The sequence below is a fragment of the Cyrtonyx montezumae genome, unplaced genomic scaffold (assembly GCF_038088225.1).
Source record: "Cyrtonyx montezumae isolate F1298 unplaced genomic scaffold, pur_monq_1.0 scaffold_14, whole genome shotgun sequence".
Lineage (NCBI taxonomy): Eukaryota > Metazoa > Chordata > Aves > Galliformes > Odontophoridae > Cyrtonyx > Cyrtonyx montezumae.
The window spans coordinates 7278139-7297348 of record NW_027071870.1 but is presented as its reverse complement, the minus strand read 5'-3'; the positions used below and the strand labels follow the sequence as shown (position 1 = coordinate 7297348).

The 19210-nt window shown below is 41.3% G+C and overlaps 1 protein-coding gene across 3 annotated transcripts in view; it reads right to left on the bottom strand.

Moving 5' to 3' along the window:
- The window catches only part of MLLT10 (MLLT10 histone lysine methyltransferase DOT1L cofactor), a 108341-nt gene extending 91057 nt beyond the window's left edge, over positions 1 to 17284 (bottom strand). The window contains exons 1-2 of one of the 3 annotated variants that reach the window (XM_065731384.1): positions 16925 to 17284; positions 13696 to 13775 (exon numbers count right to left, since the gene is read on the bottom strand). In XM_065731384.1, coding sequence (XP_065587456.1) covers positions 13696 to 13775; positions 16925 to 17093 — 249 coding nt within the window. In that variant the 5' untranslated portion in view covers positions 17094 to 17284. Of the gene's footprint in view, positions 1 to 13695; positions 13776 to 16924 lie in introns of those variants that run through there. The other 2 variants (XM_065731385.1, XM_065731386.1) reach the window with 2 other exon arrangements.
- Between the last annotated feature and the right edge of the window lie 1926 nt (positions 17285 to 19210).

The following is a 19210-nucleotide window of genomic DNA, read 5'->3' as shown; positions in this document are numbered from 1 at the left end:
TCTTGAAACCACAATGTATTTAAGCTATTCACAATTCTACCTCCAACTTTTAATCCCTGGATTCCACACCACAGAATTCTGGATACATGTCACCAAGAATGGGGTAGACTCACTTGACAAGAAACTTGGGCACAGTCCAAAGACTCCCTACTGTATGTCTTTCTCCTTGGATCTTTGTACTCACCAAAACGGTCAATCACAAAGATGTGCCATGGATATAATTAGCGCAGAGCACAGCTATAATAAGAACTGGCTTCATAGTCCCTGCTGACTCACACTTAACCCAACACGCAAAAAACAATTTCATTTTCTGTTTCATGAACTGCTCAAAAGTTGACTCATCCCTGAAATTCCAGAAGACTGTTTGTCTCGAAACATGCAGCTGGGCATCCTTTTCTTGTGACATACCAGGATCACAACAGTGAAATCTTTCTGCTACCACTGCTTCTATCAACTACCCAGCATCAAGTGTACCACAAAGTAGAATCAATCAATCCCAAATCAGTCCAGAGACCATAGGAACTGAACAGGTTTGATGCACATTCCATTTAACTAGTCCAGATTATGTGAAAAGGAACACTGCTACAGGAAAACCTGTAGCTAGATATCATTTTATTGCAATCTTATTGCAAATTAGAAACAACCCAAAGCATACCAGGCTTACAAGCTTTTTAAGCAACCCCATAACAGTCAGATCTTTAGATGCATCCTTTTATCACACCCTTCAAATGCACGCAGACGTCTAGCATCAGGACAGATCTTCTCTGTTTCCTGAACTGTACAGTTCTCTGTTACCAGCCAACTGCAAAGTCAGCAGCTGAAGGAGCCTATGACACTCTAAGTGCCTCAAAAATAGACTGTGCAGATCTGGGGAATTCCTGAAACTAATACAGATGAAGAATATCTTCAGAACTATTTAACCTGCAACAAAACTAGTATTAGCAGCAAAGAGGCTTTCATGAAGGGAAGAACAGAAAAGTTTTTGAATTCTTGCTCAGTACTGACAGATGCACACAAGAACCTTTATGATTCCTCCTTCCTGACTTTTGCTTCACTTATCCCTCCCTCACATCAGCCCACAAAAATGGTTAGCTATTTATTAAAAGGCAGCATTAAGTCTGCAGTGAAATTCAAATGTCCCAGTGTTTGAAAACCTCCAAACTGTACCATAATCTGCCTGCAGACTATACCACTATTACCACTTATTTTTCAAGTCAAGATTATAATGACCTTCTTGCTACTGAAATGAACCATGGGTTCATTCCTTGTCCATGGCAGGGGATTGGAACTAGATTATTTTTAAGGTCCTTTCCAACCTAAGCCCTTTTATGACTCCATTATTTCTCTTCAAAAAATCTTACATATGTAGTGTATGTGCTGCATCTTAGCACTTCATCTCTCCAAACACTACATGCAAGCTGCTGAGACACTCAGTAGCTGCAGGTTAATTTGAATGAATTCCATATACTCTGGATTAAATTCTCAAAGCAAGAAGCCTGGTACATGTTGACAATGACTGTGCAATAAAGTTTGTTTCCACCCCAAAGCTGCAACCCCGTAGAGCTTAAGGGCAATGAGATGACATATCTAGCACAGAGACAAGCTAAGCTATTAACATAGTTTACCTTGCCCCACCTCCACAAACCTGAGAAAATCTGTCCTGCATTTTCACTAGTGGCAAAACTAGTTTAGGAGGTTCCCTTCTTCTTCCCTTCACCACTCCCTTATTAATCTCTCCTTCCATCACTCCCACAGTCGCTAAACTCTGCAGGGCTGCCCATTTCACTGATCTGGTTTAAAGAAGTGAAATAAACTTTTAGTATTTTTGATTCAGGTTGTATTTCTGATGCCATTTACAGCATAATCCCACAGTCAGCTACAACAGCAAAACTGAAGGCGGGAATGGCAGCACTGCAGCATAAATAAGAACGAACAAACTTCGTCAACAAGCTTTGCCACAGAACAAAAAATTAAAAACAATCACAGGATACTGAGTGACAAGGAACGGAACCAGCTATTTATGCCTGAGTTCAGAATGCTCCTTTGTCTCTTCAGAGCTCAGTTTCAACTCATTTCTTTTTGTCTCATATCCCCATAGGGTTCAGGTCCATTAGATCTACCCTCATTATTCCTCTGTAGCCCTAGCTGCAACCAGTAGAAAAGAAATAAGATATGAGACAGAAAACTGAACTGGATGAGGGAGCTTTGACAACGAAAGAAAACTGAAGTCTTGGGAATTCTGCAGAGTATCCTGCTGCTGGCAAAGAGCAGAACACCTGCACTCAGCTCTCAAGGAGCTGGAGTTGGGATTCTGATGATATGTAGCACTTCTTGTGCTGTGAATTCTGCCTACTATCTGCAATAAAGTACCATCGTAATACCCTAATATACCACAGAGTGACCCTTTGGCCTTTTTGCTCTAGGTTATGAATCTACTGGTTCCCAGCTTACACACTCTCATTTGTTACCTCCTCATTTTCAACATGCACCACAGGGCAGAATCAGTGCCCTTGCCTGCTGGGCCCCACATGCCTCATTCACGCCTGATTGAGAAAAGTAAGTAAAGTAGCAGATCATTTTTCCATTACATTTTTTAACTAACATTTACTACTAGTTTTAAAATCTTAGAGCAATATACTTCAAAAATAAATAAATAAATAAAAGCAATAGCTTCAACTGAGAATTTGCAAAGTAGCTCAAAAAAAAATCCCAGGTACTTTTAAAATGCTTAAAAACTTGTTACAGAAGATTCTACAGGAGAAAGGAAATTAAATAGCATCCACGTATATGTACCTCAAAAGTCCAGTTACTTTTAATTTCTAATTTGAATGTTTTCATCCAAAATCATGTCTCCTTGAGTTACCTTATGGACTGACCTTAATGCTGAAGTGAACAACAGCTGAATCTCTCTACTAAATGCCACATCTGCATACAACTCACACAATAGAATAAAGCTTCAATCTCTGTGACAGTTGAAGGCATAAAGGTTCTATATGGATGGCCAGATGACCTATAATATTCAAGCACTGACAATGGCTAGGCTCTCTCCTCCAGTTGTGGGTCTCAGCCCTCGCAAAGGATTTCTGAGATCTATTGTTCATGGAACTACTAAATTGACTGGGGAAAAAACAAATACAGCATAAACAGGGCAAACTCCTAAGATTGATCAACAATTCAGACAAAACATCAGGTGTGATCATGCAAATGGGAGTACCAGAAAGGCTGACTGTGATGCAAAGGAACAGTCACATCCTTTGCTGTGTGCACTGAGGGGCATCAGTGCACGTGGTGCTGTAGATACAACCAATTGATTTAGATTTGAGGAAGAAGACTGGAAAAAGGAGCATTACTGGCTTACTGAACATAACGTGCAGACTTCATGCTTCAATTTCTTAGGTGGAACAGACTGAGTTCACAGATATAGCTTCTGTCTTAAACAAGTAAAAATAACCAAGAAGTAAAGAACAGTAAACTAAAAAGAATAAAGTATGGAAGCGTACACTAAAGACTCATCATTGGAAAACTTTAGAAAGAAAGACCAAAACAGTTCAAGTAAAGCAAGAGCTACATAAACTCAGCTTTCTATACTGAATTAGTCAGAATACAATTCAGCTTCGCTGCGTTAGGTCCCAAGTTTTCTCTTCCATTTTGAATAAATACATCATTTCATTTTAACCAGGAATAACGACTATTAAACCCAGCAGCAGGTATTACACAAATTAATTAATTTGGGTTAACTTTATTAAAAAAAAATTCCATTTAGAAAAAGAGGAAACAGAGAAACTGATTTAATCCATCAGACCAGCTTATCCATGTTGAAATGAAGAGACATATAGTAAACAGAGTAGATAAATAGGACAAAGGCTATAAAAGAGAGAAGAAAAAAAGGAAGGTAGAAATACAGTCTTGTTCTTCCCAAAGGGTTCTATAAATATGAAGCAAGTTTCATACAGCATAATGTGGAGATGTACTGTATAAAGTGGATCTTGCCATAAGAATACAAAACAAAACAAAAAACACATACAAAAAAAAGGAAGTAATTTACCAAACTGAAATCCAAGGTAGGCCAATGGATCCATTCACCTGAGTAATGACTGTCCAAACAAGCCGAGCCCTACAGGACTAAATTCCCACCATTGCAATAATGCAATAAATAGCATGTCTCAGTATGACCCGTTAACCTAAATAACGCAAAAGATCTACAGCAGCTAAAATAGACTCCAGCTCCTAGCTGTTAGCTGAGAAATTAGGCTGCAGTTCCAGCTGACTTCAATTCAGATTCACTTTAAGCTAACATAATTGCTGACTTCTGCCAAAAGAAGATCACTGGCCACCCCCTGCTGTGTACTTTCTACTGTCTCCCTTGCTCTTGGAAGAGCAGTCATTCGACCATATGGAAATCCTGATCAGCAAGCTAAAAATAAAATACTTCTTTTCCCTGCCTAGTTTTCAGCCAGATCACTTCGAGTCATCTCTCCATAAGGCCATATGAACAGCAATGCTAGATAATGAACATAACAGGAATGAAGATAAGGAGTAAGACAAGAATACAACCACATTTTACTAATAAACAAATTTCTTGTGCCAATATTTTTCCCCAGCATACAAACATTTCTAATTTTTGAACTAGCACCAGCCACGTGAGGCCTGATGTACTTACAAGCTTAACTTCCATCTTGAACTGTACTGTTTCAAGAGGCTAGGACACAGAAGATAGTGTATCAAGTTTTATCTTTTTTTAAGCTTTTTCTTTCAATCTCTCCTCCTCATAATTTTTGGCCCTCTGACACAAAAAAAAAAAAATACAAATGCACTGAAATGAAAACACTGAACATAAGAAAAACTGCAGACTCCACACACGTACACACAGAAATAAATAAATAAATAAACAAACAAATTGGGGTAAAGCAAGCTTCCTCTAACAAACGGATGCCATACTCTGAAAAGACCCGCATAAAAACAGAGTAAGTATAATCTAATTGTCTGTTGTTTCATTAACAGAAAACCTAACTCAAACTCAGCAAATCCACAGAAGAACACATGCTTGACAGTCTGCAAAGAGGTCAGGTTTTCCAAGATTAAACAACCAGAAGGAAAAAGAAAATCACAGATATTTGCAGAGTGGGGCAAACCAGCATGCTGGAAATTTAGATCTTGGCATATCAATAGATGAGAAATCACAGGTGGTTAGTACAAAAACAGATCCAGCAACAGGATGTATACCAGACTGACCATGTCTACATCTGCTGGTAATAACCTGCCCCAGCCCTCAGAATCCAGTGACATTTCATTTTTCCATTCACCACTTCAAACTGTCTCACGTGAAACAAAACTGATACTGCTGACATACTAACCAGAGATCAACCTTGCAGCACCTGAAAACAACAGAAAATCCAGTCCACTCAAATTCACAAGAGTTCCTAAGGACTGCTGAAATTACTCAACTCAGACCAACCTCAGACTACTTACTCATATAAATTTTTTTACTCTGATTATTAATATTTTTTCTATTTTTTTCCTTAGAACTAATTAGGTACTTTCAAGCCTCCCATTAGAGATTACTTCTGATTTCTCACAAGCTCCCTTACTAGTACTCACAAAGTCAAAATTTCATATTTTCAGCTCATTGTTCAGTGGAACAAAAAGGATTAATTATACATAACTACTTCTTTAAAAGCATCTATAGGAATATATTGCCCAGTCAACACAGATAGTCATTATTGTTACCTACACAGCATGCAGTATTTATGCTATCTATATAATGTATCTGTCATGTAACCAAATACACATTTCCTTGTATCAGTTTCTGAACCACAGCTTGATAGCAAGATAACTTATCAATAATCTCAACCTGCAGGATTTCAGAATTATGACCTTACTCATAAACCCACAGAGTGTCCACCTTCCACATCTTTATCTTAGATGTCTCTATAAATAATAGCTTTCAAGCATACAAGTACTTTAAGCAAAAGTCAGCAAGTAGCTAACTACACAATTTTTCAAACCAAGGTATCTAAAAAGAGGCAAATGAAAACTACTTAAGTTCCAATGCTCCTAACCCATGATTTATACCAGGCTCCAGTATTCACATGCTGCAGTGAAGAACCAACAGGAATCAAAAGATCTTCTACCACCACCGGGAAAGCATTCAAGAATCCCCAACTGGCTGACACCACTAATAGAGCAAACGAACGCATACTGTCACACTTCTAAAGTGCCATGTTCTGCAACTTGACAACTTAAGAAATTAAGTCATCTCCCTCTTCAAACAATCATTTCTTGATGCTGACAAATTTGCCAAATCTCTGCCCCATTTCTATTCAGTCATCTGTCCCAGGAGGAGGAGAAAACTTTTTTTTTTAAGCAGGCAGTTGACAGGTAAGAGAAAAACAGACTGACTACCAAAAGTATTTGGGGCTTTATACCTGGATACATTACACAGACTCAATCTAGTTCGCTTTATCAAGAGATAGATAAAGATATATGCAGATTCAGTTAGCTCAGTCAAAGACATCTACAGGCAATAAATTTACTGAATATGACAAGAAGATTAAAGGCACTCAACATGCAAATCAGCATTCTTTCAAGACCATCCAGTCAGTACACACTACAGGTGACAGTCAGTCATCCTTTAACTCAGTGCAAATCAGGTAACTACAAGAGATAACACCCAGCACAACTGAACATGAGCAACAACCCCCAGCTCCACACAGCACGTATGGAAATGTGGCCAGTCCAACCTCAGGAATCCCAAGTCATAAATTTCCCAGAACATGTTTAAGCCTACCAAGTCCTGATGTCACCGGAACATAAGCTATAAGCGTACACAAAATTTAAAATGCACACATTTATCCTTACTGGAAACCATCAGAAGGCTTTGGATTCTGAAAGTATTGGGATGTTGAAAGTTTGCTGAAAGATTGCTGAAAGTATCCCAATGAAATCAACAGCTGAAGAAAAGTGAGTTTGAGCTGGTTCACTTCAGTGTCTTCCTGAAACATGTTAGTGCTGTACCCTAAAAATCCTGAGGTATAAAATTCTAGTGCACACTTTATGACCCCTTGGTAAAGAGCTGAGAAGCTCTTCGAAGAATTTTTCTGACTGGATTTAACAAATTTTCCACCAATTAAGGAAATGAAACTAGTGGTCACAAAACATTTCTGTGTAAGCACTAAGCATTTCTGATGATAGAAAATATTTTGCTTTAGGCTCTATTCTCATTTTAGTTACTCATTTTGCCACAGGACATTTAGATTATTTCATGGGTGCCCAACCTTTTTGCTTGCCTGGGCCACCCGCACTGAGGGAACAGGGGCTGTCAGCAACATCAAATCTACAGTATAGTTAATGTACATAAGTAACAAAACTTTCTTTTTTATGTATTTTTTATTAAAACATAGAAAACAAAGAAAAAAAATAAAATTAGTGGGATATTTGACCCTGTTTTTATGAAAATAATGCATCAATGTCTGGTTCGATTGAAGTGGTTGCAATTTTAGTGAGCTCTCAAGGCATTTGTCAGAGATTTTGGATGAAATATTACTTTTCATCCTTGACAATTACTGCTCACAAATGTATGCTCTGACAAAAAGTGACTGCATGAACAAGGTGTGACTACGAAGTAAAGGATATTCTGCTCTGGGAAAAAAGGTCTTATAAAAGTCTGGTAAAGAGACACAACCAAAATTCTATTGGAATTGAATTTCTGACTACAACTCCACACCTTCCACTTGAAAACTCACAGTACTTATGTTGACAGAAAACAGAATTGCAAATATACCAAAATACTGATCTTCAAATTTATTCTCAAATTTATTTATTTTACTCATATTTCACATTTTTCACTGTTCACAGGACTGTTTAGCCAATGCAACAAAGTGCATGACATTATTTGCCATGTCTTGAGCTTGCCATGATTTAAGTTATTTCAAATGCTATTACGGTTTGAAACATAGCACAGGTAAGCTGATTCTCACCTTGAAGACATACATTTAATTCATTTCAATGAATGGTCAAATCCACCAAAAATGCAAAATGTGAGAGCTGTTTTTCATCTTCACATCCTGGCACAAATTTTCCTTTTGATCCCATAAAGGATTGTCTCACACTTTGCAAATCATGAAGTCTTTCTTAGTGTTTTAACACAACTTAGACATCTTCCTTCAGAAAAGGTGACAGCATCTATACTTCTAAGCAACTCCTGGAATAGGCAATGATGCGATCCCTTGGATTTCATGAAATTCTTAACTTTGATGACAATCTGCATGACATACCCATTCTTAAAGCTTTCACACTTTAATTTTCTTGATGCCCAACAGTGATATTTCATCAAACTTGCATTGCAAGCATCCCTTCTATTAATTTTTAAGTCCCTCTTTTTTTTTTTTTTTTTACCAACCATTGTCAGGGTGCCATCAGTAGCTATACCACATATGTTAACAAACGTTTAAGAAAACTGTCTTAATGTATGTTTTTTTTACTGCTTCAAGCAAATGAATAGATTTAGTTGTGTCTTTAAATGGCACCAAAGAAGCCCTTTCTTCAATGACACTGCATTTGTTATCAGTATCTACAAGGAAAATGGCCACGCAGAAATCAACAGCTATGTCTGTAGCATCAACAGTCCTACTAACATTAACACCAGAGACTACAGGATCCTACGTAACTTTGTCATCTTTTGAGACACAGTGTGATGAAGTTAAAGGTCTGTCATCATTACTTACATGAAAATGGTCTGAACATGAAACATTATTCTCTCCTTACTCAGGCCATGCAAGGCAAACAACAGTCACTGGGTTAATAGGCAAGAAACGTACATCACTCAATCCATATGGGTTCAGGATAAAAGCGTAAATGTCAAGTCCTATGCCCGTGTATCTTCAGACAGGCAGTTTACCTCACTTAGCCAACTACAAATAAACATGTGCTGACTTCTAAGCAGAGAGGAAGCATGGGGATATTACAGTAGTTTCTCATAAACTTATTAAAAAAATCTCTTCCGGTAATTTATATTTTACAATCATTTCTCTTACTGAGAAGTTTACTATTCGCTATTGAGCAGAAAATACAAATGACAAATATAAGTACATTTTTCCCCTGCACACTCCAAACTAAAGCAACTTTACTTACTGTACTGCTAAAGTAGTTGTAATTATAGTCTAATAAACATGTCCTTTAGTATTAATTACAGATACACACAACAGAGCATTCATTTCCAAATTTCTTTAGGAATTACTTCAAGGAGAATCTTCAGAGAGAACACACAGCAAAATAATCCTGAAATTCTCTATTCAGCAGCCAGTATTTCACATAAAGGGAAAAAGAAAGAAACCAGTAAGTCATTACTAACCACTTTCTGCTTCTAAAATTTAGTTCACTCCTACTGCAATCATATTTATCAACATGCATTCTATTTAACAGATACAAGTCAAATAATCACACCAAAAAAGACTCTCGGCACAGGCCCAGAGATCCCATTCCCACAGCAGCAACTTGTTGTGCCAGAGCTGTCAGAGCTCTGATCACAAACCTATATGCTTCTCCAAATAAGTCTGCAATCCTGTTTCCTCCTCCTGTTCAGGCAAAATGCAAGCAGTGCTACATGCATGGTTATTTTATATTACATAAATGCTGGGGGGAAGCGAGGGCTAAATTATGGATACATCATACAACCCTTATGAGCAACTTTTCAATAACGAACTTGCAGACGCGTGATGAAAGCTTTAAAAGAAGAAAAAAAAGAGGAATCTGGAAAGGCAAACTACACCCATTGCTATATTATAGATAAAAATAAAATTATTCTCGAGTGTTCAGACTGCAGCTCATCTGTGCAGCAGATGCAGGAACAGCTCAGGTCTGGCAGGACTTGCAGCAGAAACCTATCACTACAACAGCACAACGTACCTGAACTCACACTGGACATAAACACTACAGCTGTATTTCTACAGTCTGGAAGCCCTAACCATAAGGTACTGTGTAATCAGAACTGACTGCACAGTCTGCCTGTCTCCACAACAGATTCCAAGAAGTACATGTAAGTGTCGAGACTCCAGTAACCCTTGACTCAGCTGACATCCAGATGACTACTACTCCAATGTGGCTAACGCCACAGGGAGGCACGGTCCCTCTGTGCATTCCCCAGAACTCAAATCCAGGTGGCTTATGAAGCCAGCCACGCAAACGTCAGGACTCCGTTCCAAGCCTGACTTCATAAACCAACCCATCAAAAAAGAACAATACAGAAATGACAAGTGGAAAAAAATCATCTTTAACAAGCTTAAGCAATTTCAACCAAGTACGTTTTTCTAGATGCAGTGACATGCTTACAACATGCACATTCCAGTAAAGAAAAAAATTAATATTGTGTTACTTCACTTGCAATACTGCAAGTAAAACAATTCCCACGTATGATATGAACTGTGCATCCCAGAATTCCAAACTACCAAGATCTCCTCGTCTCTCTGAATCAAACTGCATCCACAAGGACCCATGCAGCTAAAAGCCTGACCACACAAAAGCTAACTGTGCAAACGTCAGATGTCTCTGTGCTGCCTGGTATCTCTATCACATGAATTACTCTCCAGCTCCCTCATGATAAGCATAAGGAAGAATAGCTTATAGTAAAACACATTGCCTATTTCTATCCCAGTAAATACCATAATTAAATCATTCTTGAAGTAAGATTATCAAGAAATATGTCTTGAACATAATAGCAAGATGGGGGAAAAAAAGTTTATTTCTGAACTGTTGTGCTATAAATTCTGAACTTAACTTCTCTAGGCTCTCTTTGGATAACAGCACTATCATGCTCTGAAGAACTTACACACATCATGAAGCTTCCTCGAGTCTCAACCCCAAGCCTTTAACATTCTATTTCCTAAGTATGCATTCCCTCATGGACCCTAATATTAATTTTTCTTACAGTGACATGTATCTGCCCAGTTTTTTGATTCAGAAGTTCTGAAGACATCAAAAATGCCCACTGTGCAGTGCTGTAACAGTCAACGCTGACATCAGCAAAACTGAAAGCAATTACCACCTATCTTGAAGGGAGTCAACATACCATGAGTCAGTTAAGATAAGTCAGCTCACTTAGGAGTCAGGCAATACTTAAAAGAAAAATAAATAAATAACACCCTTACACATTTACAGTAAAAAAGGGCACACTGTGATTACTTCTTACTTATTCTTATGCACTGTATATGCATGATTATAAGTCAAATAGTGACCTAACATCTCAATATGTACATTAATCAGCTTAACTTTACCAAAATTGCAGTTTCTCTCACACACACAAAAATACCACTCCAACATAACCAAGGCACAAGATGACTTTCAGCCACCACACTGTGCTCTCCAACAAACAGCTGACCATCCGAAACCCAGAACACTGGCAACGACCTCACTATCAAAACCACAGAAGTCAATCAACCAGGAGGGCTGCATTGCTTACAAACCAGCCACTAGTTCCTCAGACAAGTAGTATGTACCAGGTTAGCTGAAAAAAAAAAAAAAAAGGGAAAGAAAGTAGACAGCACAAAGACTGAAAGTATAGAGGAAGATGATTTCTAATCTGCTGTTAAGTTGTCTGAAGATCAACCTACCTGAGTTACATCTCTTACGCAAGTCTGCTTTGTTCAATTGTTAAAGTAAGTCCAAATTTAGTGCAAGCAACTAACCCTTCTTGGATTTGACTGCTGCTTCAAACAGGCAATAAGAAATCTTTTGAGCACGCGGCATGGAAACATCTGCCTTAAGACTTGGGTCCTTTAACCATTAAAGGTAAGCAGAAGAAGCATGTTCAACATGAAACAGTTAATTTGATTCTGGCTTTATTTCTACACAAAAATGCAAACGGAAAAAATAAGCCTTCAGCCTCCTACAATGATGAAGGGGTTGCTTCTGTAAGTCAGTGCAGTACACTTTCTGCGTCTGATAAATTATAAAGTTCCAGTTCTCTACCAAAGCCAGATTGTCAGTTCAGCTTCTATACATTAAGGACTTCACTGAGACACCTCAGAGACAGCAACCATGCTTGTAATTCATGAGCGAACATGCAGTTCTTGAAACATTAACTATTATCAAGCTGTTCTACCCCTACCCCAAACATGAGGTCGTTTAAGAACCATTTAAACATATGCTGTATTACAAATAGGAGACATTTTTACTTTTTAAGAAAGAAATCAATAATCAGCTTTTTTAACTGTACAGTACACAGACATGAGGTGGAAACACAAATACAAATATACTGCAGAGAGAACTCAATTGAGCTAACTGCCATATTTTCCTAAACCAGTTCCATCAGGGAAGGAAAGCAGTGCAATGCTCATCAAAGCTATTTTCTTTGGTGGACTCAGTAAACCATCAGGCAGCAGTGATACACGGCTTATTTCAGAAGTCAGCACAGTTCTCCTTCATACCTTAGGTCAGGAGAAGACAGGAGTAATTATACCCCAAATCCTGATGAGAATTCCCTATTATGAACCAGAAAACCCTTCCTTCCAGCCACTATCCCTCTTTTCCCCCCTATAATTTTTCTTCCATTCTCAAACTGTATGTATCAAATTCACCAACACGATAAAAAATAATAATTAAAAAAAAAAAACATTCCTCTTAAAACTTCACACTGCTGATGATCTTCCCAGGAAAAGGAAAAAAAATGACCTTTCTTCACAAAGAGTAGTGGTTTTGATTTTCTGTTGACAAATATTTGGAGAGCACATTGATTCCAATCTGTTCTTGCTTCCATCAACAGATCTGCTCTGAAGGAGTAGGAAACACACTCTTGGGCATTAGGAAAATGCTAGATGTGAGATGGGAAAAGTAGATGAACATGTTTCTTCAACTCTGTGCCAAAAATTTCACACCCTGGGGAAGTCTTCCTAACATTTTTATAGTACGTTATATTAGAAATGAAAATAAGAAACAGCAAGCAGTTCACATAAACATCCTGCCAGCCACTTATGAAACTAAAAACTCGGTTTTAGGCTCTTTGTTTGTCTTCAACTTTGAAAATTAAAAATAGTTCACACTGACCCAAGACACTGAACCGCCTCTTTTGATTTTTGTACACATAATTTGTTTTCAGATATTAAAAAAAAAACCAACTTCATCTTTCAAAGCATTCTCATTTTAGCTTTTGCTGGAAAACCAACTAAAAGCAGAGATAAGCACGATTCTCTCTTACTAAAAATGTACGTTATTAACTCAAGCTGCATGCTGTCAAGTAAAAAACAGAATAGAACTGCATGTAATCATGAAAAAAGTGGTTATAATTGTTTCCTTGGTTGGCTGTTTTTTGATCAGAAGGATTACCTGAGTCCCCAACACTTACCATTAATAAATAAATAAGAGGACAGAAGAACATATTTATTTATTTAGAACTATTGTACCACAATTGCCAATTCAAAGGATGCACTAGATTCTGAAATTAACAACAATAACCATAAAAATATTCAGCAGACAGACATACACAAGACCCCCACCACAGATAAGAAGAAAATAACCACATGAACAGTTGTTTCAAGAAAAAAAGTCAGAACAACTAGAGATTGCCTTAAAAAAGTCTTTCAGAATAGCATCTAGATGGAATTACGACAGAAAACAGAGCTACTTTCTACTGTTACTGAGATACTTCAGCAAACATTACCCACATGATAATCACAAGCAGCATGATGTAACAAACAAAGCACGTACCACTCTGGCCGCTCTTTCCTGAGATTCACACTTTCTGCAAAACCAAGGTCCAGTGGGTACTTGAACAATTCCATAGCAAGCTGTTTTGAACAAGACACAGTATTTCAGCAAATTTTCAGTATCACTACGGCATTATACTATGCTTTTTTGTGAAACTCATATTAATACATCTCACATTGATAATCCAAATTCACATGTATAAAGAATGATAATCTTCCACTTAAATTTATGAAAAAATATTTGGTTCAATTAATTTTTAAGTCACATAATAATTCAAGAGCAGCAATACATTCTATATGCAGTATGTATTGCTAGTTATTTACCAGCAAAACAAGTAGAATATCTTACAGTAATAAGCATTCATCATTTGTTGAACAGATTTTTCCAAACAGAAAGCCAAAAGCAGCTTGAGTTGTTTTAACACATTCACATGCTTGTTACAACCATGCTTTCTTACTCTTTGTGAATAACATAACCAGTTTGAAGTAGGAAGTCTATAATGAACTTACAGACAAAACGTTGGCTTTTTTGTCCTGAAAATTCATACGAAGCTTTAAATACAAACCAATTTGAACATCTGTAACTGTAACCAGACTACAACATAAACCCTTAGGAAAGGGATTTTTTGAGGATTTTTTATTTAAATTTTTAAAAATCTGGGGAGATCAGATCATTAATATTTTTAATTAAAAAGGAAAGTTGAGAACATATTGCTATCTTCCAGAATAAATCCAAAAACACTGTTGTTTTTTCATTAGCCTGTATAAACAAAACAACAAATAATGCAGCAATAGCACATAAAACATCTTTCCTTCCACTACACAGCCATTCCTTCCACAAAATACCTTTCCTGCTACAAAGAGTGATGAAACTATTTCCTATTCTATGCGTACACCTGGTCATCCTAAGAACAGTTGTCAGATTTTCAAATACATCATCCAAGCACTGACAGACAGATAACCTCTTTCCACCATACAACAAACTTTTTTAACATGAGAAAAACCTTCTTGTTTTAGTTGCACAGTATTAGCTACAGACAGGAGGGGTGGGGATTCTGAACACCTCTATAAACTGAGAGACTTTAAACATGCAAATACACATTTAATACCAGAAGGCCGAGCAGAGTAAGAAACAAACTACAGAATGCAACCTGGAGATGGGGTTGCCAATGAGACCCAAAGGCAATGCAAGTTGGGCAAAGACCATAGCTGAAGTACTTTGTACTAATACAAGAGTACATCCAGAGCCTGGAAGAATTCCACCACAGCTCTGTGCTCTGACACCCTGTGATACTATTTCTTGAGTTTCACAGCTTCCTTTGGTTTCTTCATCTGCTACCATGCAACAAAAGCACACTGATGAATTTTGTACTTCACAATTTGACAGTGGCTTAATGCTGGAAAAGGTAATTCCTCTGAACTAATTAAACCTACCTACAATAATTTATAAATGGAGGTAAGAACATCTCATTGGGAATTCCTCTATCTGATTTTCAACCAAGGAGCACCAGCTTTTACCTTGGCAACTATTATTTCTACTGCAGAAAGAATACAAAAAGAAAACTTAGAATCAGCATGTTTCTTCCACCACCTTCACATGACACATCAAATTAAAAAATGTTACCAATACAATACAGCAAAACACAGTTTTCCTTTTCTTATTATCTCAACAGCACCTGGATAATTTAGAGGCAGGACTCTGGATGCTTCCTTTTGTATTCAGTTAAGATTCAGACCTGAACTTCAATAAGCACAATGCTCCTGTACCAACTTACTTCACTCCCTCCCTCTATTAGGGATACCTCCTAAACCACACCTCCCAATTGTTACGTTTTCAGCTCCACGAGTACTGGGAGTACCACACTGTTCCTATCAGATCCGTTCACTGATATCATTAGTGAGACTCCAAATCTAAAGGAAGATGCTAAACATAATACAATAGTAATAGGTGGTTCAGATATGACTTCTAGAACAATTGTTTTTGTGTTCTTTTTCACGACTCTAAAATTCCGCAACAGTTAACTTACCAGTTAACTTCATTCAGCTCTTAAGACAACACAAAACTAACTCAAAACTTGGCTGATCTTTGACACTAACAGCTCCTCTCTGCCTGATCTCCAGCATTAAGAACAACTGAATTCTTCAGCAGATCTCCTTAAATTATTACTGCTACTTAAGAACATATACATTAAACAAACAGCTACTCCGTCGTCTTATTGTAGGACTAAGCATGAGAGATACAATAATAGTATTTTCACATGCAGCAGGCATTCAGACTAGTAAATTGGATTAAGGATGTTCTCTCACCTTGTTTATTCACCACCTAGAAGGATGAAGAGAATCACCTATGAAGTTCACCTGACTACTTGGGAGTTTACAGTGAGAAACTACAATTTAATTCCTTATTTCTGTTACACATAAACCAAAAGTGATTGTAACTTCCTTTCTTACAACGTAAGCAGCAAAACCCAGTCTCTCTGTTCTCAGAAGAAGGGTCGGCCCGCTGACAAAAACAAAACACAGAACACGCCAGCTCCTGCACTGAGCAGGAAACCAACCAACCGGTCTCACTAATCCAAACAAATCCTGCATCAGCCGCCGCAACCGGCATCCTCCTGCTGCACGACCACAACAGGAAGTCTCCCTGTCTACTAGGCGACCTCGGCCAAACAACACTCACCGACAGGCGGGCAGAGGCAGAAATCACATGACAGCTGAGCTGCCCCACATGCTGCCACCTAAACCCTCCTCCTCTGCTACTGGCTGACAATTTATCTAACTCGGGCAAGGCAGAGACAACAGGGATTGAGAAGAGGGAGAAACAGATAAAGCAACGACTACCAGGACAGAGAAAAAAAAATAATAATAATGACAGGAGTTTTCAGCAGGTGAGGCTGTTAACAGACTAAAAGGACTAGGAACCACAAGCACTGCATGGTCTGAGGGGAGGGAGAAGGGACGAAATGCTTTAAGGGCTGTTCCTTCTCTCTACCAGTCACAATACAGGAAGTCACAGCGTAGGAAGTCTCACGTGAGGGAAAAGACAGACGGTGAGGCACGGGATGACAGGCCGGGTCAGCTCAGCGAGCACGTGGGCCTGCGGGCAGGGAAAGCGCTCTGGGGGTGCCAAGAGGGGACGAGGGGAGGGGAAGGGAAGCAGCCAGGGGCACGGACACGGCCCCGCGGGACAGGGACCCCACGAGGAGGGCGCGGGTCCCCCGCCCACTCACCTTGATGCACTGCGACATTGCAGCCGTGCCCGTCGCAGTAGACGAGCGGGTTCTCGGCCCAGCCCCTCTCGTCGGAGCACACGCAGCAGCCGCCGATCATCTCCTTCATGCTAGTGGAGAACTCGCCCTCCAGTGACACCGGCAGCAGCAGCGGCTCGCTAGAGACCATCTAAGGGTTAAACACACCGCCGTCAGCGCCGCACACGCACACACGCGCTTCGCCCCTGCCCGTCCGCTCCCCGCCGCCCTCAGGCACTCAGTCACTCAGCCGCCTCCGCCGCCACCGCCGCCACGGCGACGATTTCGGGCCCATGGCCGCGTGCCGAGCGCCGCTTCTCGCCCCCGCCGGACCCGGCGCCGGGTGCGTCAGTGAGCGCGGGGCGGCCCGGCGGCGGAGCGGGCGGCGCGCAGCAGGCGGCGGGCAGAGCGGGCCGCGCGCAGGCGCACTGCGCGCCCCCGCGGGGAAGGCCCGGGCCCGGGGCCTCCTCGCGATGGTTCGGAGCCGCCCAGGGAACGTGCGCGGCGGCCGAGCGCGCGCCCACCCCCCCACCACCCCTCCTCCTCCTTCTTCTCCTCCTCCTCCTCCCTCCCCAGCTCGGCTCCGACCGCCGCGCCGAGAGAGCGTGCGCGAGCCGCCCCTCGCCTCGCCCGGCCGCCACCTGAGCGAGGGCCCGGCCCGGCCCGGCCCGGCCCGGCCGCGCGGCCCCGCGCCCACACCCACCTCTGCGCGCTGCCACTCCGCCTCCGCCGGGCGCGCCATGTCGCCGCCGCCGGGCGGGCCCCGGCCTCGCGCTGCACCGCGCCGCGGCCCGCTGCCGCGGCTGCTGGCGGGCCGGGCCGCGCCGCGCCGAGCCGCCTCCCCGCGTAGCCCAGGCGAGCGCTGGCCGGGCGCCGCGCTGCCCCCCTCCCCTCGCGGCGCGGGGGCGGGGAGGTGGCAGACATGCGCCCCGCTCCCACCGCCATGTCGCCGCTCGTGCCCCCTTCAGGGGACTGACGGAGTCGCCCCCGCCGCTCCTTTCCTCCCGCCCCGCGGTCGCGGCTTTTACCGTCCCGTTTGTTTGCCCCGCGACGCGGTCGCGGGACTCGCGCGCTCCCGCTCCCAACTGGTCCGCGTCTGCCTCCGTCCCCTCGCCGCGCCCGCGGAGCCGCGCGCTCCCGCCGCCCTCGCGCCGTTCCGGTCCCCGCTCCGTGGAGGCTCCGGGAGCCCCGCGCCGCTCTGCCGCCGCCGCAGCGGAGCGGGAGGTGCGAGCGGGAGGGCTGTGCCGCTTCACGCGGAGGTGCCCGTTCCCTCCCGGCGGTTGGGGTGGGATTTACTGATGTGGGGCAAGCGGGCATTGTTTTTCTAACATTTTTATTTATCCGGAGGGGTGTGTGTGTGTGTGTGTGTGTGTGTGTGTGTGTGTGTGTGTGTGAGGGGGGGGAGGGGGATTTTTTTAATTTTTATTTAAGTAAAACAATTTTTTTTAATTTTGATTATTAGTATTAAGATTAAAAATTAACGTTAAAAAAAAATCGCAAACCTGTTTGAGCGGAGGCAGCCCGCGCTGAGGACAGTCCCGAGCTGCACGCTGCACACAGGTACACTGCTCCTGGCACGGCTTGGGAGCACAGAAATTCACGCGGCCCTGCCCTGTCCTTTGTCACCCACCCCACGGGCACTATTTATTTATTTTGTTTCTTCATCTGTGTTGGGCCAGGAAGCTGTCTCTGCTTTATGCCGGTTGCCGAGCTAAAAGGCAGACGTGTAGAATTTGTGTGGGGACCTCGTGCTTTTCATGACAATTTTGCAAGGCCAGCTCAGTCGATTTGGGATCTGCACAAATCACTGCTGAGCTGTGTGCGTTCCTGGATGTGTAGCTACCTGGACCTATACATACACACGTTTTATACATTGTTAACTAATGTCTGTGGGAGCAGGGAGAAGGGATCTGTGTAAGGATGTGCCCAGCTCCACCCCCAGAGCGCAGGACAGCTCAGGTCACGGTCTTTTCTCTCCCTGAAAGTTTTAAGTGAAATTAGATAAATAGAGGAAGAATGGAGGCTGAAGGCAAGGGGAGTGATGGAGGCAGCTTCCTCCGTGAAGGCCCGGCCCAGCGCAATTAGCACAGCCATTTGGGACGTGCTATTACATTTCTCTCTAAATACATGCTCCAATATCCCTGTTTAGAAATTTTTAACGCAAATGACAAAAATAAAAAATAAATAAAATAAAATAAAAGAATGCGGGAAGGATATCGGAATGTAGAATGTTTCAGTTTGCATTAAATAATTTAGTTATTGCTCCAG